General features: G+C 37.6%; 1 protein-coding gene across 1 annotated transcript; it reads left to right on the forward strand.

Moving 5' to 3' along the window:
* Positions 1–1,937: 1,937 nt before the first annotated feature.
* Positions 1,938–27,916, forward strand: LOC124595928 (E3 ubiquitin-protein ligase RING1). The gene is made up of 2 exons (XM_047134844.1): positions 1,938–3,037; positions 25,391–27,916. The coding sequence occupies exons 1-2, from the start codon at positions 2,140–2,142 to the stop codon at positions 25,606–25,608; spliced, it is 1,116 nt and encodes a 371-aa protein (XP_046990800.1). The 5' UTR covers positions 1,938–2,139; the 3' UTR covers positions 25,609–27,916.
* Positions 27,917–27,982: the final 66 nt, after the last annotated feature.

Genomic DNA, 27,982 nt, shown 5'->3' on the forward strand with positions numbered 1-27,982 from the left:
GGTCCACACATTGTCTGATACCACACGAAGGGACCTCATGGCAACTACATGGCCTGAGGCCGTAGGGGCTGCCCACAGAGCAGAAGACGTCCTTGACCAGTGGCTAGAGGTGTGCAAGCCCGCTTCTCTCACATGCTGCATGAATGTGTAATTCAAATGCTGTACCTGACCAAATTCTGTTCCAAGAGGCTTATACAGATATGCCTTGTCTTGTTACAACCTGAATGCTATGAGACAGGCAACATGCAACTATCAGGCCTCTGGACAGGGGTCTAGTAACGTAGATGATGTATCCATTTCTGTCCCATACCCCTTATAACTACTCGTACTAATTTTGAAAGTAACAGTTTATGCTTTATAATGTCAAAAACCTTTGAGAGGTCAAGAAATATAGCAGACACACACTGTTTATGATCTGCCAAGGGCAAGAATTCATTTACAAAATAAAAGATGGCAGTTTCTGTGGACCTACATTCCCAGGAAAATATTATTTTCTTCTATAAAATGAACAAGTCCTATCTAATATTTTATAGAAGCCATAGAGAAGAGAGAGAGAGTGGTCTTTAATTGTCACCTCTTTTTTATCCATTTTTAATAAGAGGCCTCACTTTTGTTACTCATAATTTTTCAACAAAGAGCACAGTAGCCTGTGAGGCATTATAAATATCCTCAAAGGGTCGACATAAAAGTTTTCTGGGTATGGTACCGCATCGTATTGTATAAAATTACTGCTGTAGAAAACCAACGTCTTGGCCATGGTTGCAGTGGCCTTCTTCTGGGAAGGCCAGCAGTAGTTTTATACACTATGATGTGGTACCATGCCAAGAAAACTTATATGTCGATCCTTTGCCTCTGGCCACAGAAGCCTACGTAATCATATCCTCAAAGGGCTTTGCTACTAATCCTGTGCATTTATTAAAATACCATCAGGGATGTTATGAGTACCAAATGAGGATTTTGATTCTAGTCCTCTGATAACGTTTTAAACTTCTTTCTCATATGTTGTACATAAAAAAAGCTCTTATTTGAATTGTTTGTAACTTGCTTCTTTCAAGCATTTGGTGAAAGCATTTTGATAAGATTTTCCGAAACTTCTGTTAAATAAGAATTGAATTTATGTGCATATTTATTTGGATCCGGGTTGCATTTTGCATTAGTTTAATACTGTGGTGGCCTTCACATATTATTCCTGTTTTTTTCTTACTGTGTTCAATATCGTTTTCATTTGGTTTGGGGCAGTTTTTACCAAATTTTCATTTGGTTTGGGGCAGTTTTTACCAAATTTTCATTTGTAGGTTTCTGACACATTTTAAAGACCTTGTTTTCTACCTGATGATATCTCCCAAAAAAAGTATCAAAATCTGATTTTTCTATTTCTTTATTCTTAATTCTAAGTACAGTACTGACATCTAATAACAACTCGCCGTTTCTTTCTTGTCACGTTGACATTTTTACTGCTTGGATTCGTGATATTTATGTTTGAAAACAAGTACTCCACAGTAGTGAAACAGTCCAATTTTACCCCACTACCTTCACTGCACCAAGATACAGAAGAAGCATCTCAACTCACACGACACATTCCAGCAGTTAAAAACACTCTCATTCGTAATATTGTGATAAGTACCTGCTGTTTAAATGTGTATTTTGCATTCAACTTGATTTTTAAAGTTTGGTTATGAACAACCTGTCTTACCAGTGGCCCATGTTGTGTTTCTCAAGGCTTCACTTTCGGTGATCAAACTAAGCGAATTGGCGTGTTGACATTTCGTCTATTGTGAATATGCATCATATGACGTTGCCTCCCGTTTCATTTCACTGCCGTCTACTGCAGATAGAGACCTATATCTGCTGCAATTTTAGTTTCGTTGCTCCATAGATCCCATTGATACGTAAGAAATTAGCATCTTTGATTTGAAGTATCTGTCAGCATGTTTGAAGTTTCGGAATTTACGTGCAGTACAGTTGTTTGTTTGGTAACGTGTGTATGTTAGTAAGGTCTTTGAGTAAAATATCGAATATATACTGTTTACAAGTAAGATAAACACCACAAAGTGTGAATCCAAGATATATGATGTGGGAAGATTCGTAACAAATGTAATATTTTGTGCTCCAGGACACTGTGCTTGTTATGTTTTAAAGATGGCTTCGACAGAGCAGTTGGGACCGAATAAAACGTGGGAACTTTCATTGTACGAGCTTCACAGAACACCACAAGATGCGATAACTGATAACACTGAAATAGCTGTATCTCCGAGAAGTTTGCATAGTGAATTAATGTGCCCTATATGCTTGGACATGCTAAAGAAGACAATGACAACAAAAGAGTGTTTACATAGGTTTTGTTCTGACTGTATCATAACAGCATTAAGATCTGGCAATAAGGAATGCCCTACGTGCAGGAAGAAACTCGTGTCGAAGCGTTCGTTGAGACCAGATCCAAATTTTGATTTACTCATTCAAAAAATTTATCCTAGTCGTGATGAATACGAAGCTCATCAAGAGAGGGTGTTGGCAAAATTGAGCAAGAGCCATAGCCAGGCGGCGCTTGTGAATTCGATAAACGAGGGAATCAAGTCGCAGTCACAGAACAGGCCCCAGCGATCACGTAAGGCGGCAAATGAGTCTGACACTGCACCAGGTGGGACACCGAATGCGAGCGCCCCGACGACGCCAACGCATCAAGACGCCGGGGCGCCGAGACCGATAACGCCACCTGCAAGCGAACCTACACCTCCAGCGGTACCGCCCCCACCCCAACAGCCGCAGCCGCCCCCGCCAAGCCCAACTCTTTCCAACAAATCCACCAAACGTCTTAAATCTGTCCCTAACTCCGAAAACGAGTCCGCAGGATCAAGTGTGGAGGCTGGCGGACACGAGTCGTCTGTAGGAGAGGTTGATGCCGCGGAACCAGCAATGTTAAACGAAGTTGAAATTATTTTCAAACCACATCCCACCGAGATGCTGGGGGAGCAGGTGCTTATCAAGGCACTGAAGGACAACTCTGTGCGGTACATCAAGACAACAGCCAACGCCACAGGTTTGTGATAACATCAATGCTACATTCATTGCAGATCGTTTCTTCAAGCTCTCAGATATTTTTTTCGCATTTGCAGTTTTAATATAAAGGGAGCGTATGTGACGTGGAAATATAACTTCTGATTTATTGAGACATTGTATTTTCAAGTGAAACGTCATTGGGGTCACAGCACACATGGTTGCTTTTAACTAATGGGCAAATGTTAGAAAAATTGGAAGTTTTGTGCTTGATGCAGTTATATGCCTGCTTGCTTACTTTTGCCATTGCACGTTCCTGCTGTTTCTGGTGTTAGGGCCTGCACATGATGGTGAAGGAAAAAAATTACTCTCTTTTCTGTATAAAATGGAGTGGATGTGAGCTAACTTCTGGCACATTGACTTTCTGTGTATGGCCTTAAATATATTGTATAATACACGTGCTGTGCATGACATCTACTTGCATCTCAGCAAAAATACATATTGTTGTAGGCTCTGTCTGTAAGTGCTGTGAGATAAGTGTATTGTGATGAGAAATGTTTTTGTTTACATGATGGCTTGCTACTCCATTTAGTGCTTGAATAGCTGTAATGTGGTATAAAAATTGATGTAAATATTTATTTACAATTTTTGTGGTAACATTTTTAGCTCTGCTTGTTTTTATGTTATTTTTGTATACTTTCTCTTTGTGCATGAGAATTACACATATAATTTGCAAGTAATTGCCAGTTGCCTGCTGGCTTTAGTTGCTGAGCATATCTTTTTGAATTTATCTTTGTTTCATTTTTTAAATATAGATTTTGCTGTGTGACAAACATTTCACTCAGATAGTGACACTGTGGACCATGTAGTTTATTAATGTTATATACTCGTCAAGGCGTCACAAGTTTATGTTGAGGCATAATAGTGCTATCTGGATTCAAAACATTGAGTAATGCATGTAGAAGTACTTGAACAAGAAATACTTTTATTTTTTACTTAAGAATATGTTTTGAAGTGATTAGTAAACAATTTAATTTGTCTTGGAATTTTGTAGCTGATTTATTCTGCGTGTGTGCATTATTCCTCAGTGTTGTGGCTTGTTGCCTTTGTTTCCCTTCTTTTAAATGTGGTTCCTATTTCTTGCCAAAGTCGAATAGTGTATTGACAGTTTACAGAAATGTGAAAGAAAATTAGACAGCTTAATCTCGTATGATGACGACGCATTTACCATTTCATATCGCTGTGGTGCTGTGCAGAGATATAGGGTTAGTTGTTAGGGTTTGTAGGTATAGATTGATTCAAAATGTTATCGCATTGGTAGTTTTTTTTCCTAGATTGGTTTGTTCTTGCTGTAAAGTAATGATCAAGGAAATGCCCACCATCACTGGCAGTGTTACACCATTTTCTCTTTTATTGATTTACTTATACTGAGATCATTTAAATAGTTGTTTAAGTATTGTATTAACTGCAAGATACAACTTTGTTCCTTTATTTACACAGACATGTTTCAGCATCTTATAAGCTGTCATCAGAAATATTTGAACATACTGATACCCATTGTCTGAATTGACTTGTGATGTCATCAAAATATTGGACATAAACCACTCATCAAAATTCAGTATGTATATAATGCACTGCAATACACCAGTTATAGGTATTAAAATGATATAAAATTTGCTGTTGCTGCCACCTCACACCTGAATGTGTTGCCTTTCAACCTAACCTAGACTTTGGTCTATACAACTGATCAGTATATTGCCACATCAGAGATTTCAGATTCACATTTCTTGGCTTCTATAACTCACTGCTGAATTATCGAAAAAAAAAAAGGTTATCTTATGGTAAAAAATATAGAAACAAAATAAATATTGACAGTGTTTTGTTCTATCTCTGTTTATAAATTTATAACACCACATGCCATATCATCATGATGTCTTGAGTTAGTCAGTATCAATGGCCCATACATTTTTATTGATTGATAGCTGTGGCAGAGTGTGATAGGAGTTAACATTTCCTTGAAGGTGCACTATAGCAGGGCATTTGATAGAGCCTATTCATTCTAAACTGGTATAGGCAGTACACAGATTATATGAGAATTGACTGAATTAAACTTTATAGTAATGTGCTCACTGGTGCAGTGTGTCAATAAAATGACACACAATTAAGAACATCTTGGATCAAAGTGGACATCAGGTATCTGTAAGTGAAAACGACATGTATCACAGTCGGAAATATGTGGGGAATTTTGGACATTAGTTCTCGGTTTGTAATGTTTGCTGTAGACTCAAGGACTATTTTCATAAGAAAGGAATGGTTTTTATTAAAAATTTAGATAATGTCTGTGATAACTGCTTCCATCCTTGGTAATGCTAAAATATAGATTGTTGTAGTTCCTTCGTGAGATTTTTACAGGGGATATATGCTCAAAACAGTCCCAAAAATGCAGTAATGATCATTTTACATTACTTTATATAAAATTTCTTCTCTCACAGACAAATGCTTGAATTTACAGTAGTGAACTTTACGTTTTGCAGATTGTTATTTGAAGTAGCAAAATTACTTGATCTATGCTTGAAAGGTGGAAAATATTTCTTCATTCTAATTAAAAGATTCAGATAGTGTTAGTAGTTGCTACTGTTGTAGTCTGTCAGAGAATCAACATTTAATATTTTCTTAACTCACAAAAATGTGTTTTAATGCTCACATAATCTCAAATTTTTTTCGCTATGTTAACTTAATATAGGAATAATGACGTTTTGCTGATATAATTTTTGCCCCTATAACATTTTGTATTTTATAAAACATTTTGCACTTGCTGCTTGAGGTATGTTAGCTTGAAGTTTTGAAAGATTTTATATCGTTGCAGCCATGATTTTTCACTGCTTGTTTGTGAGTACATGTTTAATTTTTTTTCCTTGGACAAATTTTATTGTTGTTATGTTATATGTCTTCTGTATTCAAATTATGATGATTGTAATTTCATTCTGCAGATTGAAATGAATTTTGATCATAATTAAAGCCTGTTTATAGTATATGAGAATTTTTTGCCAAATAATGTTGTGGAAGGACAGTTTTCTCATGGCACAGAGTTGCTATATTTTAGAATGCTGAAATGAACTGATAATTGATATATAATAAATGAGGTTACAAAATTGTCTGTTTTTGTTTTATTTTTTTGAGTCATTCAAATTCAGAATCTGATATAAATGCAAACTGCTGTTTATTGTATTTATAAACAGTGGACACACAGGCTAGTCATATATAGCACAATTTGTTGTGTGAATTATAGTTCCATAGAAAGAATAAAATGCCATTTTGCAATGCTAGATTCGTAGCTGCATGTGATTTCAGGTCTTGTGAACCTTATGATACTGACCATTAGCTTTGAATATTGGTGTAAGGCTGATTGGTGATGTGTATTTGGAATGGAGGCTATGGTAACATACTGATACCTAGAGTGTAGTTTGAAACATGATAATTTGGTTGTTATTCAATCTGTATATCGAGCAAGCAGTAAAGGAAACAAAATAAAAATTCGGAGTAGGTATTAAAATTCATGGAGAAGAAGTAAAAACTTTGAGGTTCGCCGATGACATTGTAATTCTGTCAGAGACAGCTAAGGACTTGGAAGAGCAGTTGAACGGAATGGACAGTGTCTTGAAAGGAGGATATAAGATGAACATCAACAAAAGCAAAACGAGGATAATGGAATGTAGTCAAATTAAATCGGGTGATGCTGAGGGAATTAGATAAGGAAATGAGACACTTAAAGTAGTAAAGGAGTTTTGGTATTTGGGGAGCAAAATAACTGATGATGGTCGAAGTAGAGAGGATATAAAATGTAGACTTGCAATGGCAAGGAAAGCGTTTCTGAAGAAGAGAAATTTGTTAACATCGAGTATAGATTTAAGTGTCAGGAAGTCGTTTCTGAAAGTATTTGTATGGAGTGTAGCCATGTATGGAAGTGAAACATGGACGATAACTAGTTTGGACAAGAAGAGAATAGAAGCTTTCGAAATGTGGTGCTACAGAAGAATGCTGAAGATTAGATGGGTAGATCACATAACTAATGAGGAGGTAGTGAATAGGATTGGGGAGAAGAGAAGTTTGTGGCACGGCTTGACTAGAAGAAGGGATCGGTTGGTAGGACATGTTTTGAAGCATCAAGGGATCACAAATTTAGCATTGGAGGGCAGCGTGGAGGGTAAAAATCGTAGAGGGAGACCAAGAGATGAATACACTAAGCAGATTCAGAAGGATGTAGGTTGCAGTAGGTACTGGGAGATGAAGAAGCTTGCACATGATAGAGTAGCATGGAGAGCTGCATCAAACCAGTCTCAGGACTGAAGACCACAACTACAACAACAACAATTTGGTTGTGAGTTGACATAGCCAGCTAATGTGATATCTGAAAATAAGTTTATGGTGTAATAACAACATGATGCAATTTCTCAGTGAAAGATCAAGGGGTGGAAACACTGTCCAAAGTCAGTTATTTGTCACCACATATGGTGTAGGACAATCATTGCCAAAAATGGACAATTGCAACTTTTGGATGGTGGCTAAAGGAAGTTTATACTACTCTTCATGCAAAATACTCTAAAATTTATGACAAAATAAATGTGTATCAGTATAGCGAATCTGGTTTCCAAAGTTAACTTGGCAGGGATTGGCTATATTCAGTTAGTCACTTAACAGGATGTAGTGGATTGTGCTTCGGATACCACTAGCATTTCCCTACTGTTCCTGTGCCATTCATGAATTGTATGAAAGAAGACTGTTGACAATCTTCCATATGAGCCCACATGTGTGTCACCAAGACCATTTAGTGAGATATGTGTGGGAAGAAGGCATACATATATTGCTTGACTCTTCTTGTGATGCACACTTTCAATATTTACCAGTAAACCTCTCCATGTTCACAATTCTGTCACACTTCACCAAGGGCCATCCACACCCTAGCTTTGAAGGATGTTAGTAACACTTGTCTCGAGGGTAGTGAGAAATTGTGATGGTGGTACAGCTGATTTGTGTAGTCAATGACGTAATGATGTTTTCACTTTGATTGTGGGAGAAATAAGTATTTAAAATAACAACAACTTCAGCACAGTATGTGGCAGAGTGCAATCAGACTGAAATGTCACTGAAAAACACTTCGTTTGCAGGAGAAAATACACACAAACAGTCAATAAATAATTTGACAGTGCTTTTTTTATTTTTGTTTGCCTTATCATGGTGTTTCTGTTATTGATGTACAGGGTAGGCAAAAATTCATAATGGGGATATAACGGTGAATAACATTTTCATTTATCATTAGTTGCCACTGAAATTTCACAGACCAAGGATGGGAGCTTGCTTACATGTATGTGTGGAGTATAATTTCTGGTAGGTGAAAAAAAAAGAAATACAATGTTATTCACAGTTATAACCCCTTCATGACTTCTGGCCCACAGTGGAGGACTCTGCACCTATGTAAACAGAAAACAATGGAAAATGAAACTACCAGCTTCCAAGCAAACACATACCTCTGGTACACTACATATAATCCTGTCATCACAACCTAGATTTTGCTTTCAGCTTTGTTGCTTCCGCACATTCTTTCACTCACAACCAATCAATCTGTCTCCACAACCTATGTTTAATATCCACATTTGTTGGCTTCACTAACTCAACCAAATCGTTACATTCCAACCTAACCTAGACATGTGGCTGTAATATAGGTACATTAAGCTGTGCTGTAGATCAGTATGTCACCACAAACTGGATTCGGCATTTGAGACACAATCATTAATATTATTTCAACACAATTACTGATAAAATGCTGTGTGTGGTATTTGTCCCCTTTTGATATGCGATACAATAGTGATACTGTATATCATGAATTTGACAAGTACGTGGTGGGTATCTGGAGGTATGTGGTACCAGATGTCAATGCCTAGATTATGCAATTCCCAAAAAGTATGATGTCATGCTTTGTAGACACCGAATTGGCACCCAAAAGCATCTCAGATGTGTCCCATCAGGTGAATTTGGTGACCAAGACATCAATGTGTGATCTCTATCATACTACTCAGCCCCATGTAGCATGATTCCGGCCTTGTGACATGATCAGTTATCCTGATGAAAGATGTCAGAACTCAGGGGACGATATCAAGCACGAAGAGAGGGATATGGTCTTCAATAGTGTCTACATAGTCTACAGCTGCCATGGTGCCTTCAGTTACTACCACAGGTCTGATGGGAACCTTGGTACATGTCCCTCACTACATAATACTGCTCACACTGGCCTGCATACATGGTGCTGTGCATGTGTCAAGCAGCTGGTTGGTGTGTGTATCCATACTCTACGACTGAACAGGTGTAACAAGAAATGTCATTCATCCAACCAAGCGAAACGTTTCCATTGATCCACAATGTAATAACAGCGATCTCATGCCAATTGTACTTAGGGGTTGTCACTGCAGAGTCTCACCTTTAGTAATATTAGCTGAACAGCATATTCTGAAATACTTATGTCTTCACCAGCCGTGTACTCTGTTGACAAATCTTGGCTGTGCCATTTCCTTGACGCTTGTTCCCAGGTGCTGGACCATAACAACCTGCCCTTTTTCAAAGTCAATTTTCAGTGGATTTCCTCATTTTTTGCCTGTATCATCACTAGAAAGATTCCCAATTGTGTTTGCTCAACATGTTTACTTTCCTTACCATATCAAATGCCCGCAGTGCTACCAGGCAGTATTTAATCTTGCAGTTGACGGTGGTGATGATATTAAGGCTCATCAGCATATATCAGTCCAAGAACCAACTGTAAGTGGAACAGAAAATGAAGAAAGGGCTGTACACACAATCTGATCAATTCATATTATGATATGTGACAAAAGCAATCTTGCAGTCGACGGTGGTGATGATATTAAGGCTCATCAGCATATATCAGTCCAAGAACCAACTGTAAGTGGAACAGAAAATGAAGAAAGGGCTGTACACACAATCTGATCAATTCATATTATGATATGTGACAAAAGCACAATATTAAAGACAGTTGTCTACAAAACCTGATTAATTCATAGGTTCATGGGATAATGACTTATCTTGTTAACAGCTGTTTGTTGGCTACCTCATACTATTGTACCCGTGGCTGTCTCGAAACTGATGGAGACACAGTCTCAATTTCTTCTCTGTACCACAAACATACACAACATATGATTCTGTCTTTGTGTGATGTGCTCTGTCTGTGATGTAGTGCTCTGTTCAAATTTGGATTTCTTTTATCTCTGTTCTTTAATCCTACTAAGAACTGAAGAATTGTTTGAATGTGTTTTTTAGCTCCTCTCTCTTTGGAAGTCTGAAATTTCTTTAGATTTTTTTCTACTGAATCTGTCTGGCACCTTCCTCAGCTACAACTAGATTCACTTAAAGACTGAGTCGAAATTAGAAAACCTTAAGACCAAATTGTTTTGGGTGTGCCTTCATAGCTGAGTGGTCACCGTGTCTGGCTGCTGAGCTGATGACCTAGGTTCAAGTCCCAGTACTGACGGGGTTTCTCCTTGGGGTGCATACAACTTTGTGATGCAAAGTGAGGAGCTGCTTGAGTGAGAAGTAGTAGCTCCGAGGTCTAGAAAGCCATAGGGGGATGTGCTGACCCCATGTCCCTCAATACCACAGGAGAAAGATGACTTTGGCAGATGACACAGGGGTCTGTCAACTTATCTAAACATTGCGAAATCAAACACCTACATGGAAAAGAAGTAGCTGTAAATTTTATAATTGTCATGGGAATCAAAGGAACAGGTGCTCTGTTCTGTTATTGCTCAGTGGTAGCCGAATAGTGGACCATCACTGATGGTGACAGGTATTCCACCAAAATTTGCTTCCATTGCCTAATCAGTGTGCAGTGGACATTCTGTAGCCACCCATTCATGAGAACTCACTTCTCAAATTCCACCTCTGATTTTCAATATGATTATGGATGTTTAAAATATTTTATGAAGTTCAAGAGTGTAAGTGATTATTGTTTCCTTGCTCTCTTTAGCAAATAATCAATGTTTTATTCTCTGTGCCAGAATGGCAATGAGAATATTTGGGCTACTCATATTCTTGTGGTTGTAGAGCAGCTCTCCACAAATGAGTGGGCTTGTCTAAAAAATTGGCCTGAAGATTGTGGAATGAATGTTTAAGAAACTTTGTTGATGGTGCTACCAATATGAACCACCAATTTGGCGGCTTTCTTTGTGGAATTATTTGATTTGATAAGTATACCCAGATTGGAAAATGATCTCTGGATTGGTAGTCATTGGTCACAGTAAAAGTGCACTTATGGTGTCAGTGGCTTTTGTGTTACATGCTACAGTTGTTAACTGTTTGTATGGTGAATTATGGGAAATGAGCATGACAAATGATGAGTCAGATGATTAGACAATATGGCACTATCAGTGAGAAAATTGTGTTCAGTAAATGTCATTATGATGTGTACTGTATGAAACTAGGTGGCGGCATAAAGAAATATAATGTACAGAACGTTATCCTTTGAAACAGAAACTAAGGGTGTTAGCACACTGGACTCACATTCTGGAGGACAAAGGTTCAAACCCACATCCGGCCATCCTGATTTAAGTTTTATGTGATTTCCCTAATGTGCTTAAGGCAAATGCCAGGTGGTTTCTTCAAAAGGGCATGGGTGCTCTCCTCCTCCATCCATCCCTAGCTGGAGCTTCTGCTCCGTCTCTAATGACCTCATTGTTGATGGGATGTTAAACACTACTCTCCCCCTCTCTCCTCCATAAAATTTAAAATGTTTTCTTAGGTTCCTGCATAGCCACAACCTCACTAATTGGGCTATGCTATGGATCAGTCCATTACCACAGCCAGTTTTCCTCCAGTCACATTCGTTGGCTTTGGCAACTTGCAACCAAACTGTAATATTTGAACCTAACATATACTTTGGGTTATGCCATAGATCAGTCTGTCACCACAACTTGTTTTTTCACACTCACATTTGTTGGCTATGCCAACTTGCAACATTGCAATACAAAGCAATAACCCAAGAAATCCTATCAAATTCCAAGAAACATAAAGCACAAAAATACATATGAAAACCAGTACCTGAGTGTATAATCTGTAATAGCCAGATCAACAATCGTCGGTCTTTCACCATTCATATTAACAACAGAAGTAAGCAATTCATATCTTTCATTGAAACAAGTCATTAGATTCAGCAATTTTCGCTGTCCGTTGCACACTGTCAGCCAAATGCCTATAACCAATGGAAAAGAATTGCCAAGAACAGCACACAGTGGAAGAACTGCCGACACTGTTAAGTGCCCTTTAACCACTGACCACTTCCCATAAGTGAGCAATGGAGAGCATATCGAGAGATTAATTGTACAGCCTGATGTGTAACTCTTCAGAAGTAAATTTGTTGTCCTTTGTTTATAGCTTCTGATGGCAAGAGGACTGAGAAGCTTGACCTCAAGGATAGGGATTGGTAGAAACCTTATCGAGGACATATAACATGTGGAATGATGTCAGTAAGATTCTGTTGGTTTGTAACTGTATTAGGAGGCATACGACAGGAACAAACTGTTATCCTATGTGACAAGTACTCTGTAGCATGAACTGTTTGTAATTTTTTGGTGACAGAAAGAAGCAGAGAGTGTTAGGCATCATTTTATAAATATTGATACTTCACCTCCACCTCCAATAATAAAGGATAGTTTGTGTGGGCTATAACATCCGAGCACCATGGCTTTATTGCAAAATGAGATTTCTGTAAACATAGGCATAATGCTTTTGTTCCTTTAAAATTGTCTGCATTCCTCTGAAGTATGAGGTATGGAAGCTATTTGTTGGAAATTATTTTCTGTCCCATTGTGTGCTTTCTTTAGATATATATTACCACAATGAGTGAAAATGTAGAAATATTTTCAGTTTGTCTTCATTTATTGTAAAGTCAATTTTGCAGCATATCTTTTGGGCAGTCCTGTACTCTCGTATCTGATGGTTTTATGGCTGTTGTCTTGCTACGAATCTTTGCTTTTATTTTGTTGTAGGCTATTTAGAAAAATATGTTTTACTTTGTGCTTGGGCTTTGCAGTTGTGGTTAGTTCACATTTGCTTCTGAAACAGGTTTCATATTGCCACAGATAATTAATATTGCTATTGTTGTATATGCATTTAAATGTAAAGGAATTTTTGTGACCATGTTTTGCCTATGTTTACATCACACTGCTAGTGTGATTTTGTTGTCTCTACAGTTTACACAGACCACTTATATCAAACAAGATGACCATGTTTGGGAGCATTTAGGTAAATGTGGTCTTGACATGTTCAGAATGATTCAGTGAACTACATGTTAAAATTGAAAATTATTGACTTTCTTAGTTATGTACTTCACACAAGTGAACCCTCGGATCCAACCTTCCACTGCTTTTTTTCTAATAAAAAGTTTGATGGTACTGCGACATTGGATATAATGCAGCGAAAATTACTGATAACTGAAGCATGAGGTACCACCCGTCTGCTTTTAGCCGTGACATAATCAACATGTCGAACTATAATCAACATGTTGCACTGCAAAAAAAAGTGGTATCGGACTCTTCAGTGGACTTTCAGCTTAAAGGAAGCAGGCGATACCTAGAAACACCCAAACATACAAGAGAATGTGGTATCGTACACTTCAGTTTATATCACCTCAAATGAAGTATGCGATTCTGACAATAACAATAAAAGAAAATGGTATTGTACACTTCAATTGACCTATAAATACACCTCAAATGAAACAGGTGAGTCCAATCAACCCTTCGACATACAAAACAATACAAGGAAATATTATCGAACACTCATTTTTAACCTATAAAACACCACTGAAAGACACAATACAACAAAAACCATTCACACCTATCATCATCAATAACAATAGAAACTACACTATAAAAATCTTTTGTAACCTTGTTTGGCTCCCGAAATGGCATAGATGATGGGTGGTATCCCATGCTTCAACTGACCCAATTTTTAATTCATCTGAAAATTTATTTAACTATAAAACTACAGCGTAACTTACATTAATAGCATGACAATGACATCGCTTTTCCCACCAAAAACTGCACTGGTATCGTTCGTATTGCAGTTATCAACACGAAAAAATGAAATAAAAAATTTATGTCCGGGAAATAAATCTTTGGCACTCTTCCAAGTTCTCAATATCGTAAAAAAATAACTTTGTTGATGAAAAAGTTTAGGAGTATGCATCCCCCAGTGTTCCCCCAGAAAAACAGCACTGCAACCTTCTGAAATTTAGGTTATGTTCTTGTCTATAATATCCCTGCAGTTACAGAACCCTTTCTGAAATCAAGGTGTTTGTTACTGCTTTAGTGTACTGGACCAGATTTTTTACCTGTAAAGTAATATCACCTGATTGTGTGTAGTAATTATCAACAAATATGCCTAATGTGGACCCATTTGATAGATTTTAAGCTTTGGGTAACAGTTTCCAGTATTTTGTGGATGTCAAAAGGAAACACCTTTTCAAAAACTTTATTGTGCAAAGAAAGGGACAGTAAAGGCATTTTGACACTATGACCTACAGTCACCATCACTCATTTTTCACTTCCCTAGTACATTTGGGGAGGGGGGGGGGGGATTAGTTTGCCAGACTCTGTATTCTCCAACAGGTATTTGTACTCAATGATGGCCTACCCACTCATAACTGCTGTTTCTTCATAGGGTCCATAACTGATTTTGTGAGACACTAGAATGGATGGCAAAGAGAAACAGAAAACAATTAAATGTATGTTGGCAGCACTGCGCTAGTAGCTGAAGTCAAGCTGTAATAAGAAAGTCTACTTACAAAGTTTCAAGAACTGTCTTTTAATGACAACTCTAGGAATACACTACAACCCACTGCTTATTGCTCCCTTGGGGTCATGAGAACAATATGAGGAAGCCCTAATAACTGGTACAATGGGACCTACCCTGTGCTATGCACTTACCAATGATTTGCAGAGTATAAATGTAGATGTAGAGACAGCCAAATTGTTCATTTGGAATTTAGAGGAGACTGGTTCAGCTTTTTCTTTAAAGCCTATTGGGGTTCTATAGTCTGTATGTACCCCTAAAAACATTGCTGCCATACAAGCTGGCATTGGAAGGAGACCTCGCCATTTTGTATGAAAACTTGCCTTGTCATTGCAGCTTGGACTATGGAGCATTGAAAGAGTATTCCATCTGCTTCAATTTCATCAATACAAATGTCAGAGTGTGGAACAACTAATTACTGTGTCCTATGGCTGCAAATTTGTGAGCCATTGTTGACTAAAGTCAGTGAGTATGCAAACTGAATTCAAACTCCTTGGATGTCCTATGAAGCTCCTTTTCACTTAAGTGGTTATGTGAATAAAGAGAACTTACATTATTGTTGTCAGATAAACTCTGCTCAACTTCAGCAGTGTCGTTACACAATACCAAAGTTACTCTATGATGTGCAGTTGTGGCGTGATGGGCAAAAACTTTTTTGAGGATGAATAAGATGCAGCTGTCACTGTGACATCTGTTTGAATTTTCTGCCAAGTGCCAGAGAGTTTTTCTGGCTCAAAGACTCCATACATTTGCAGATCTTAACATTCAGCACACTAGGTTTCTACAGAATGGAGCCACCTTACACACTGCCAGTTTGCAGCAGCAGTAAAATGATTGCTTATGGACCATATAATTTCAAGTCATCGTGTTCTCCAGACCTTTTGTGACTTCTTTTTATGGGGACCACATGAAGAACTTCATGTTCCAGACTAAACAAGTTATCCTAGCTCAACTCAAGACATAGATTGAAGAAGAAATCACCACTATTCCAGGTGATTCCTTGTGCTGCACTGTGTGGCACCTAAGACAATGGACTGCTGAATGCGTGCGGCACAGTGGACAGTGTGTGATTGAGTTATTTTTGAAAAGTAATGCATTAATACAATTTCCTGTCCTGTACAGCATATTTTGAACCTCGAATAAAGTTTTGTGGTATTCATGATTTCTTTGTTTATTGTCATGAATTTTCCTATTTCTCTCCACCATCCTGTACATGCCCTTTCAAAGAGTGCTCTATTTATGTGGGTAAGCTCAATGCAATTAGGATTTGACTGGTACTCCAATGGTTGAATGAGGGTGAGACTTGATTTTTTCCCCAGATTGATTATGTATTCATTGTATCTGACATGTTTAAACTGTGTGCTGGTTCAGTACTCAAATCCAGATAACTGCCTTATGTGGGCAGTGTGCTAGTTGAGTGTGCTTATAGATTTACCCAAATCTACAATTTTCTACCATTCCTTCTAAATTGACCGGTTCCAACTACCCAATCATTCCATTACACACCTCTGTATACAATCTTCACACATTTTTGTGCAGATTTTTTTTAAAGCATTTTAATAACTTTGTTATTGCAGGCAGTGTAATGACAACATTGCTGTGTGCCCCAACACTAAGCAACTAAGTCATGTCCCCAGGTGCAGCAGGCACAGAAAATGAATAATACTTCACAGAGAGACATACTATATCACTGCTCACCTTTAGTTGGAGCCAGTTGCTTAACACCTTTTTTGAGCACCAAGATGCATTGGGATTTGTACAAATTAATTTTGGATATTTACTATAATGTGGGTTACCGTTGTTTTTTCTGAGTAGCCCAACACACACTTCGCCAACTTTCCTACTGAAAGTCGCATGCATCAGGTGACAGATCCCTGGGAGGTCATGGAGCTGCTTGGTTATATTATGCCTATAGATAGTATTGTGGGTATTCTCGTAGTCTTCTTTGTCCAAACAGAAACTTAATAATCCTTATGAGCTATGGACCTAGTTGTTCAACTTGTGCCCCAAGGTAATGACTGCAACTTAGAACAGTGTAATGGAAAATTCTGGTTTTGGTGCGTTTTAAAATGGTCTATACTATAAAGTTGGGAAATAACTGTAATAGTTCAGTTTTATTAATGTTTAAGAAGATTTTGCTGAAGAAAAATTTGAGATGCTGTAACAAGTTTATGAGTGCCTACTTATAGATAGAGTTTCATGTACTTCAGACAACATAGATTCTGTTTGGAGTTTTAGAGAGCTGTAGGCTTGAGAGGATGCACGCAATCAAGCATATTGTAATTTCTGCATAGAGGAACACCACACACACACACACACACACACACACACACACACACACACACACACACACACACATTGTAGTTGTATGGAATGACACTCTGTTGGCAGTTAACATTTTCTAAAGTGCTGTATTATAGCTCATATGCCTCTTACCAAATCTCTCAGTTGTTCAAGCATCTAATCTGATTGGAGCGGACAAGTAGAGAACAGGAATTCAGTAAACACTAGTGCTCTGGGAAAATTCGTAAGTCGCCTACTCAAACAGATGCTGTTACCATATGTGTGACAGAATGCTCTGCACTCATTTCTATAAAGTTTGTGTAAGTACGAATACTCACTTGGTGATTCCAAAAGGCAAACACGTGAAGGAGCGAGGCTAGCTCTGATTTGGTTCCAATTTCAAGAGCTGTGGTGTCTGAGCTATAGGCTGTTACCGCAAGTACTCTATTGCTAAAATTTTTGCACTTGCTTCAGCCATCATCATAGCACATTATGGTGGATCATTGTATGTTGCAGAGAACACTAATATTTCTTTTAAGACAGTCTCTAAAACATCCCACAAGCTAAAGATGGGATGAATTGCAAGACTTGCCATTCCTCAGTTTTTTTATGCTTCCTAGGTAAGTGGTATTCTTGACCAGAGTGGTATTCTTTACATTTCACAAGCTGCTTCTGGGAAAAATTAAAATACTGCAAGTAGTGTTAATACACCATAAAATCACAAGAACTGCCATTTAACAGTGGGACAGCTTGAAAGAGAGTTACAAATTGTAAGAAACAGTAATTTTATGAAGATTATTCTGTCTAAGGAGAAAATTTGCTGTCACTTCTTACTTCAATAAATTTAGTTACAGTGTAGACAGAAAGTACACAACTGAGTATAATTTGGCATATAATGACCATTTGGGGAGTGATCATATGATGTACATAATTTTTTATTGTCTCACAGTTAACTGTCACTGGTTACAGTTCAGATGTGGCGACTGCTTCATTCTTCTAATAATGGAGGGCAGCCAACAGATTCTGGACAGAAACTATTTTAAATTTTTTTCTGTTAACATTATTGACCTCAAACATGTTGTCTGCTATCTTTTAATAGGCTAATGATTTCTCCTACTGTTATTTTTGTTAATTTTTGAAGTGATATTTGCCATCGTTAAATGTTGTGAGAAGAGGTGAGCACTATTAGTTATTTCAGTTTATGGGCCTTCTTCTGAGTGTGTAGTTACTATAAAGACAAAGTTGTTTTTATTAATGTTTGCTGTCCATCTTTTAAAAAAGCTTTTCTGCTTGAAGACACTTACTTGTCTTAAGTTTTGGGGACAGTTGCAAAATTTTTACCAGTTAAAAGTTACACACTTAATGCCTCTGGCCTATAATTAGGTTACATTATTGAACAGTATGTTGTCTTTGCTTTGATGTGCACTGTGAAATTCAGCTGTAATCATATGCTTGTTGGTGAAGAGAGCTATTTTTGTCCATTAGTTATATATCGACTTTTCAGTTGCTCGAATAGCTTAACATACAGTGTGCTAGCCTAGGAAACAGGGAGGTAATTCAGACCCGGATTAAATCAGCATTATGGATTAATGACAGTGGCTCTGGTATACTGGCCAGCCTGGGTGTGGTATTTAGGTGATTTTCCAAGCTCATTTAGGCAGATGCAGGGCTGGTCCCCAATCTCCATCTTAGAAAATATGATACTGAAACAGTTAAAATGTGATAACAAACAAAACAAAGTGTACACAGCTGCACCTGATTGATTCACACTGCTTCTTTTCATTAGATTAACTGTTGACTGTGGCAGGAGAATGAGGAAATCCAGTGATATACACATATTTTACAAAGGTCTTGTTTCCATGCTAGCTCAGAAACAGTTGGCATGGAATCGTTGAGACTGGACTGTGGATCAGTGGAAACTTGTCACTTGGTTGAGTGAGTGACATTTTTTGTTACACTGGGTAGATGATTGTGTCTGGATATGCCATCATTTGGACTAAAGGCTGGTCGAAACATGCCCAGTACCATGTACACAGGCCAGTAGGAACACTGTTATGATGTAAAGGACATTTATCTGTGTTTCCATGTGCCCTGTGGTAGTAATTGAAGGTACCATAACAGCTGTGAACTATGTGAACATTACTGTGGATCACATGCAGCCCTTCATTCTTCATGTCTTCCCATACTGCTGATGACATAACTGTCCATGTCACAAGGGCAGCATCATGATGTAGAGGCTTGAGGAGTGTGATAGTGAACTCACATGTCTTGGGCATCCAATCTGAATGTGCTGGAATACATATGGGATGCTATCAGGTGCCAGCTCTGCACCCTCGCACTACCAGCTCATAATTTATGGGAATTGTGTGCCCTGTTGCAGAGACATTTGCTGCCACATATCTCTATAAACCTACCATGAACTTGCCAAATCCGTGCTGCACAAAATCACTGCAGTATTGTGCAGCAAAGGTGGACCAAAATGCTATTAAGCAGATGTTCGTAATATTTTGGCTCGTGAGTTTATGTGTAGTTACATAAATAAAGTAATGATTCAAGATTAATAGTTAAAGGTAGCTAGTAGTAGTAGTTAGAATCAATACTCATAGTTGATGCTATACACAAAGAATTTTACCTCATTTTGTCTCCAGGGAGCTAAGTTTAAAGTAAACCTAATCATCAGATAACGTCTGGAACTAGATGATCTTCTGTCGTAAACTGAAAACTGTTTGTCCCTTAAAGAGTTTCAGCTTCTTACAAATATAGCACTGTAAACTGTTGGAAAAATATTGTCTGAAAGCTCACACAAGTTTTATGCAAAAACAGTTAACATTTTCTGTGTGTATACTAAGTTTAGTTTTATTTGTATGAAGATATTGGGTTTGGTTGTACAGTTACCAGGAGAATCTACTTGCATTCAGGAAGGACAGGGTTTCAGATTGCTCTGTGGTGATCATAATTTAGGCTTCCCTAAAATCATTTCAAGGGAGTCATGAATGGTTTTTCAAACACTCTTTTGGCCAATAGATTTCTTCTGCTGTAGTGCACTGCTGGAGAAGCCAAAATTAAAAATGGTGCAGCCCATTGATAAATGGAACATCATGTGATGATTCTTTTTGTGCATTTGGAGGGGAACATCGCTGCAACAATCTATGCTGAGTTCGTAAAAGGGTTTACAAAAACAATGCACTATCGCACAAGACAGTGCTTAGGTAACACAGGCACAATCAAAAATGTTCAAGTGTGTGTGAATTCCTAAGGGACCAAACTGCTGAGGTCATCGGTCCCTACAGGCACTTTCAGTGTGGACAAACAAGTCTGAATGAGAATGAACAAAGTGGCAGACCGTCTCCCTGTGGAAGACCAGGGATTGCAAGAGAAGTGGAGTCCCTGATGCTCGAAGACTGCTGTATCACATTTGAGAAGATAGTACGAAAACTGAAAATCAGCCTGGATCACTTTTCAGCGTCTTGCATGACATTTTGAGCTTGACAGAAGTTGCTGCTTGTTGGTTTCTATGACGGCTCACATCCATTCAACAGGGTAGTTAATTAAAGCACCAAAGGAAATGCTGCAGATGTTCGGACCAATCCAGATTACTTCTTTAGCCACTAATCACTATGGACCAAGGATATCCATATGACAGTTTGTAGACTGGGGGAGGCGGATGGTGTATTTTGAATATTTTGGAAGACTAATGGCTACTTGTAAGTATCCATAAAAAAAGTTACAGTTCCGACACTTTTAAAAATCTGCATAATATCGACTTTTAAAACATTTTCGTGAAAGAAAAACACCTGACTACATCATATTTTTTCCTTTCCCTGAGAGCTGCAGCCTCCCCTCGTCTCTGGATATGGGTACCCTTGCCATGGGCAAGTGGTTGGTGTATCTCTCGGAGACAAAAAACCAAAGAAATCAGTGGAAATGTGGATTCACCATCCTGAACAAAGCAAAGACCCAAATATCATCAGGCAAGGTGGTACTGAGTTTCTTTGGGACTGTCTTGTGTGCTAACAAATTATTCTCATGAGGGGACAAAACTATAAGAGGAACACACTACCAAAATCTCCTACAGGAGACTGTCAGATGAAATATCACAGGAAGCTGTCCAAGAGGATGTTTTTGCTCCATGGCGATGGTCCAGCTCATTCTGCACTCTACACATTTACACCCACCTCCCCCCCCTCCTCCCCCATTTTTCCATTCCCCTGTATTCTGCTGATGTGGCACATGATGGGTCCTTCCTCTTTCCTTGGATAAGGAAACCATTGCATGGCAGGGATTTCCAGGAAGGTCTTTGCCAAGTGATCCTCTCTCTCTTCCTGATCGCTGTGCTCAGCCCATTGTTTCATAACTGATACTCTGTGTGTAAAACCCTCTTTATCTTCCATGTTAAGACAGTCGTCTTGTACTATCTGAAATTTTGACCTGCCTAATGAAATGTGATGTTAAGTGATCTAGTATGTTTTTTAGGCATACATGACTTTCCTGAAAGCAGGACTTTGAGGCGCTAAAGTTAAACTGCAAATACACACTATGAAGTCAATAGAGCGTGGACACTGGCTACTGTTCACTTCGACGTGGGTATTTTGTAGGTACACCTATTGTCACTACTATTACATTTAATCACTGGTGAGGCTGTTTATTAAGTTATGATACAGAATTTATGAAAGCAGAATTTGAGTCCATTCTTTTCGAAACACAGAAAAATGTGCCTTCACTCATAAATCATTGAATGCAGTGTTACCTGGAGCATGCTTAGTTGTGTAATGCATAATGACTAATATCAATATATTTTCCTTATGCTGCTTGTTAAGTTTCAGTAACATTGCTTATTCTACACTGAAAGCTTGTAACAGGAGATTATATGTATGTGAAGTACTTATTTAGGAATGGAAAATCTAGGATGGAATAACGACAATATTAAGAGTGCTACTCACCATATAGACTATGTTGAGTCGCAGACAGCCACACAAACTGGCTTCAGTGGCCATAGACAGTGGTTGTGTGTGTGTGTTGTGCTTGGGTGAATGTGTGTGTGTGTGTGTGTGTGTGTGTGTGTGTGTGTGTGTGTGTATTTTCTACGTTAGAAGGCCTTTTGGCCGAAAACTCACATGTATAGGACTCCTTTTGTTTAGCCTGTCTGTGATGCAACATCTCCTCTGTATTGTGAGTAACAATCTGTCCTTTTCATAATAAAGTACTTATTTGAATTTTTGCTATATTCTATTATTTTGGCTGTTGCTGTTGCATGGTAATAAAGTCTACATAGTTCAGATTAGAACAACTTGTAAGGCATGGAACAACTGAGACAACTTTGGACAAAAAACTAGTTTATTATGTGCATTTTTGTGAACCAGGGATCAACTCACTACTTTATGATATTGGGGGTGGGGGTTGCCGTGTGCACATGCCACACTGTGTAACTTTTCTGAGCTGCATAAGCCATGTGTTGCCCTCCATTGCTTAGTTTCACTTTTTACATTACATCCTTGTCTCTGTGTGGCCTGGATTCTAAGGGACTTGATCCTTTTGCTGTTGCATCTTTCCACCCTTCTTTCTCTTTCTTGTGCCTGAATACACAATGAAGGGAAATTCCCTATGCTGATGCCCTTTTTTCTGAATGAACTTCAAACTTTGCTATATAAACAGCTATCTCATATGTCATCACTAGCTGGAACATTAATTCGACGCTTATCATAAGACCACACACAGAATTAAAAACAATCTGATCTATGCAAAGTTTGTTATTAGCACCAAAGTTAATGTCTAGATATTATTGAATGACACAAGAACTAAAATTGATTCTAAAAAAGCAAAAACAGAGCTGCTGAACTCAGCTTTCAGACGTTTCTTCAAAGGGAATACTGACCTAATGTATTTCTCACCCTACTGCAAAGATGGATGCTATAGATATTAATGTCAGTGGCATTGAAAAAAGCTGAAATTGCTAGAACTGAACTAAACTTCAGGTCCCAGCAAAGATCCCTTGAACAAAAAAACTGTGCCCAATAGTTGGAAGAAAGCACAGTTGTAGATACTTTGGACATATTCTAGGCTCAAGAGTTATGAGATATACTGAACAGAATGAGTTGAGGCAGTCAGATAGATCCAATATGTCTTGATTTCCAAAAAAACATTCAATCTAGTACCATGCCAACAGTTATCAACAAAATATGATAATGTGGAGTATAAAATTAAATTTATAATTGGTTTGAGAGTATTTTGGTTGGGAGGAATATTATCTGGGATAGAGTGTGATCAACACATACACAGAAGTATCTTTAGGCTTGCCTAGGTTAAGTATGTTAGGACCTTGCAGTTCATGGTGTATATTAATTACTTTCCAGACAATAGAAATACTAATCTCAAACTTGTTGTCACTGATACTTTATCTGTAAAGGATGTAAGCCGCATGGTTATTTGCTTAGATCTTTATAAGATTTCAAAGTGCTGCATGATTGGACACTCACTTTAAATGTCCAGAAATGTAAAATTTTACACTTCACAAAACTTGTGAATGTAATATTCTGTGACATATCAGCGAGTTGCACTTGGAGTGAGGATATGCATACCGATGTCTGGGTGTCACATCTTCTAGGGATAAGAAATAGAATGTTCATATAAGTTCATTCATAGGTCAAACAACTGGAAGAATGCAAAGGAATTGGCTTACAAAACATTCATCGTAGAATACTGATCAAGTGGATGGGATCGAAACCAAATGAGACCTACTGGGAATGACGAATGTATACGAAGAAGGGCAGCTTAAATGATGACAGGTTTGTTTTACCTACTGGAGAGCATCACAGAGATACTTAAAATCTTAATTGGCAAGTGCTTGAAAATACACAGCAACTATCCTGTGAAAAACTACTTCTCATTTCAAAAACTTGTATTAAATGACAAATCTAGGAATACAGTACCACTCCTTACACATTGCTTACATAGGGTTTGTGAAGCCAAGATTCAGCTAATTACAGCATGCACAGAGAAATTTAAGCAGTTATTCTCACTTTTGGTATGTGAATCGAATTAGAAGAAAACCTAATTTGTAGTACGATAGGAAGTACCTTCTACCATACATTTCACTATGATCCATAGTATAAATGTAGATTAATATTGACATAATTTTGAAGGTTTTGAAGCATCTCTGAAAACTATGTAGACCTACATGATATATTCACTGCTGTTTGTATTATAATTGTTTTTTTTTTTTGTGTGTGTGTGTGTGTCGGGGGGGGGGGGGGGGTTCTTCTAATTCGATTCACATACCAAAAGTGAGAATAACTGCTTAAATTTCTCTGTGCATGCTGTAATTAGCTGAATCTTGGCTTCACAAACCCTATGTAAGCAATGTGTAAGGAGTGGTACTGTATTCCTAGATTTGTCATTTAATACAAGTTTTTGAAATGAGAAGTAGTTTTTCACAGGATAGTTGCTGTGTATTTTCAAGCACTGCTTAATCTGTGGTGTCATTTGAAATAAATATCATAACTGCGGGAAGTCATAGAGCCATGAAAAAAAGTCCCTGTCATTAAAGAACTGAATATCTACTATTGCATTTCTGTCATATATGGCTTATTGGCTGCATGAATGTATAAATGTGTGACTCTCCAAGTACAAAGATTTGGATTCCACTGTCATGCTGGTCCTAGGATACTGTCATTCATTTAACATCACTTGCACATATGGTACTGTTCTGCTTGTGTGTGCAAATTCCAGATGGAAAGGTAGTTTGGATTTAACATTAAACTCTAGGTCCACCTCATAAATAGAGTGGTGCCCTAGTTCAGAGACCAGAGAAAAGGACATGTATATCATCTCCAACAGATCTGTTCACAATAAAACATTATGCTGCATGAAGTGCCATCAGATTGATGACTGTTTTAATGTAGCCTGTTTATAAACACTAGAATTTAAGGTACAAAATTTCAGTAGAATTTAAGGTACAAAATTTCAGAGATATAAAAAAATCTAAAAGATTGATAGTAAATTTAGAAAACTGTTGTGATGGCTACTGTTAATACTTTTAAGTAACTTGCAGTGGAAAATATGTGCTTTTTTTTATTATGTGTTTCACCAATTTGTCTACATGATGTTTCTGACTCATCGTGAACAAATGACAGAATTTCACTATGGCATAATGCACCTGACATGTGCTGCCCTCGATGCTTGCCTATATCATTCTTTCATGTTCATTTGCACTATGTTTTACACTTCACATTTGTTAATATAATTTATGTATGTTGTATGATTTCAGTTGACCATCTCGGCAAGTATTTGGCAATGCGGCTGACACTTGATCTGGAGGCAGAGGTACCTGAGCCACTCCGTCTTTTGAACTTCTGCATTTATATAGCATCAGCGCCTGGTCAGCTTATTGTCTTGAGTGGCACACAGACACTGCGACAAGTCAATGACAAGTTCTGGAAGATCAACAAACCGTTGGAAATGTTCTACTCCTGGAAGAGGTCCTAGGGGCAGGGCCAGGATCGCTGACCGGCGGTCTCGAACAGATCGTGAAGGTGATCCGTGTTATGCTAGACTATTGGAACAACTGATCCACTGAAAGACAGCATTATTATTTTTCACATGAAATTTGTTGTTTTGAGTTATGAGTAACTCAAAAATCACATTCTGAGTTGTTCACCTTTTGTTGATGTAAAGAGATATATTTGATCTGAGATATATTTATGAGGAAGTGTAATATGAAACAGTAGATCATGTTCAAAGAAATGTATACTTTTGTGCCTTACTTCCCCTTTTCTGTTGTTGTTTATGTATCAGATTCTGAGAGACAGTATTATGTTTCATGGACAGTATGTTACCATGACAAGAACTGAGGAGAACGTGTATAAGAGTACCTTGCATGATGCTCTTGTCTAATAAACTTGACCTTTATACAGACATATAGATGAAAAACTATGTTGGGTCTGAATATTGTGATGTAATTTATGAAAACATGATGCAGCTTCTTTTTGAAGATGCAGTGTTGAGGTAAAATCTTTTGGAAAGTAATGCAGAATATTTTATTTTCACATAATTGTCGACTTGAAAACCACCTTAAAGTTGACAATGATAACTATGCAAAACAGCAATGTACATTTTGGTGCAGTGTCTGTTGCACTACAAATTGGCTGTTTCTCTAAAAATTTCACTGTTTACATACAAGTGAATTTCAAGTGCTTCATTTTACTGTTTGGGTGAGAGAGAAAGTGTTTGTGTGTGTATGTGTGTGTGTGTGTGTGTGTGTGTGAGAGAGAGAGAGAGAGAGAGAGAGAGAGAGAGAGAGAGAGTATGTGTGCCTACTGTTGGAGAGAGGGAAAGTTGTGCAAATTGTAGCCTGTGACATGGAGATAATGCTCGTAAGTTCCAAAAAAATTGAAATTGAAATAGGGCTTTCTTTGCAGCATGGATGACAAACTAGTGATGGTAACGAGAGAATGAAAGTTTGTATATTGAATCTAGGAAGAGAAACAATTTATGACAGTTTTTCATCTTTTTTTTGTGTGCAGTAACTAAATTAAGTGTAATACTGAGTGTTTGAAAACATAATTGTATGTGATATTTTGAAGCACATAACTGTGTTTAGCACAAATTCAGAGGATCAAACTGTAAATCAGAGTGACATGTAATGAGCTTATATGTCGTCAAGTGCCTCACAAATGTTTTGTTTTTTAACCACAAACTGCAGTGCAGAATGTGATATGTAAACATGCTGCAATCTATTGCTATTGAGGACAATTGCAGCGAGGCTAGTTTAATGTACAGTACAATAAATGCAAATTATGAAGCATAATTATCACAGAAAAATACCAAGATTTACAACTGAAACTTTTGTCTTGGTGTATGACATTCATGCTCTTTTTGCTGGATGATTTTAATACAGAGGTAATCATTAGTTGTATTGAACTTGTAACAATGCTTTTTCCAAATTTTACCTGTTTTATCACCATCCGCCTGCTATAGTGTATTGTCAGAAAGAATACACTACAAATATTTTGTGTACTAGTCAATTGGTTGCATTGTAACAGTAAGCTGTAATTTTGAAACAGTGTATGTAGATACTGCAGAAATTGTCAAATTGCAGCATTATTGAATTTTGTGTAATGTTGTGAAGATATTAAAGAAATTGCGTCAGGGACATCTCAGTATGCCATCGTCATTAGAGAGAGAGAGACTGGTCTTATTATTACTGTCCTAACAGCAACACTTTGGTTTTGGTGTGGACTTCTCACCAGAATAGTGGAAAATTCACTTCAGATGATAACAACAGTATAGTTGTTACATGCTGTTGTGTCTGGCCAATTTTATATTTAATTTCATCTGGAATAAAGACTTCATTCAAGTTTAATCTTGTGTCTGTCAGTTCTATTACTATGTCTTTTTCAATTAATGTTAGCTCTCTCAGTGACTGGTTCAACAGTAGGGATGTGTTCGCTCTCCAGAAGGTAATCACTAACTTGTCATCAGTAATACTAAAAGTTGTTCTATTGTATCTTTTGAAAAGAATTAAGTTTTCTAATAACTATGCAGGATAGTTTCAAAATAGAACAAGCTTGAACAGATACTTCCTACACCGTATTTTTATATATACTTTCAGTAACAAGTACTTAATTTCATGCTGTTTGCAGCTTATCGGAATCTGTCATTTTAATTATCACCTTGTGGTGTGATTGTAATGCTATAGGTATGAAAGTAGTGTCTTTCAACATGCATTGCATATGATTTACGCTTGAGTGAAGCTGTTATTATGTGAACAGAAAATAAAACAATATTGTTCTTCTTCACTGTTTTTCTTTAATTTCTGTTATACGTTGTAGGTTTTAAAAACACTTTTCATTGAACCAGT

Source organism: Schistocerca americana, chromosome 2 (assembly GCF_021461395.2).
Source record: "Schistocerca americana isolate TAMUIC-IGC-003095 chromosome 2, iqSchAmer2.1, whole genome shotgun sequence".
NCBI classification, from domain to species: Eukaryota; Metazoa; Arthropoda; class Insecta; order Orthoptera; family Acrididae; genus Schistocerca; species Schistocerca americana.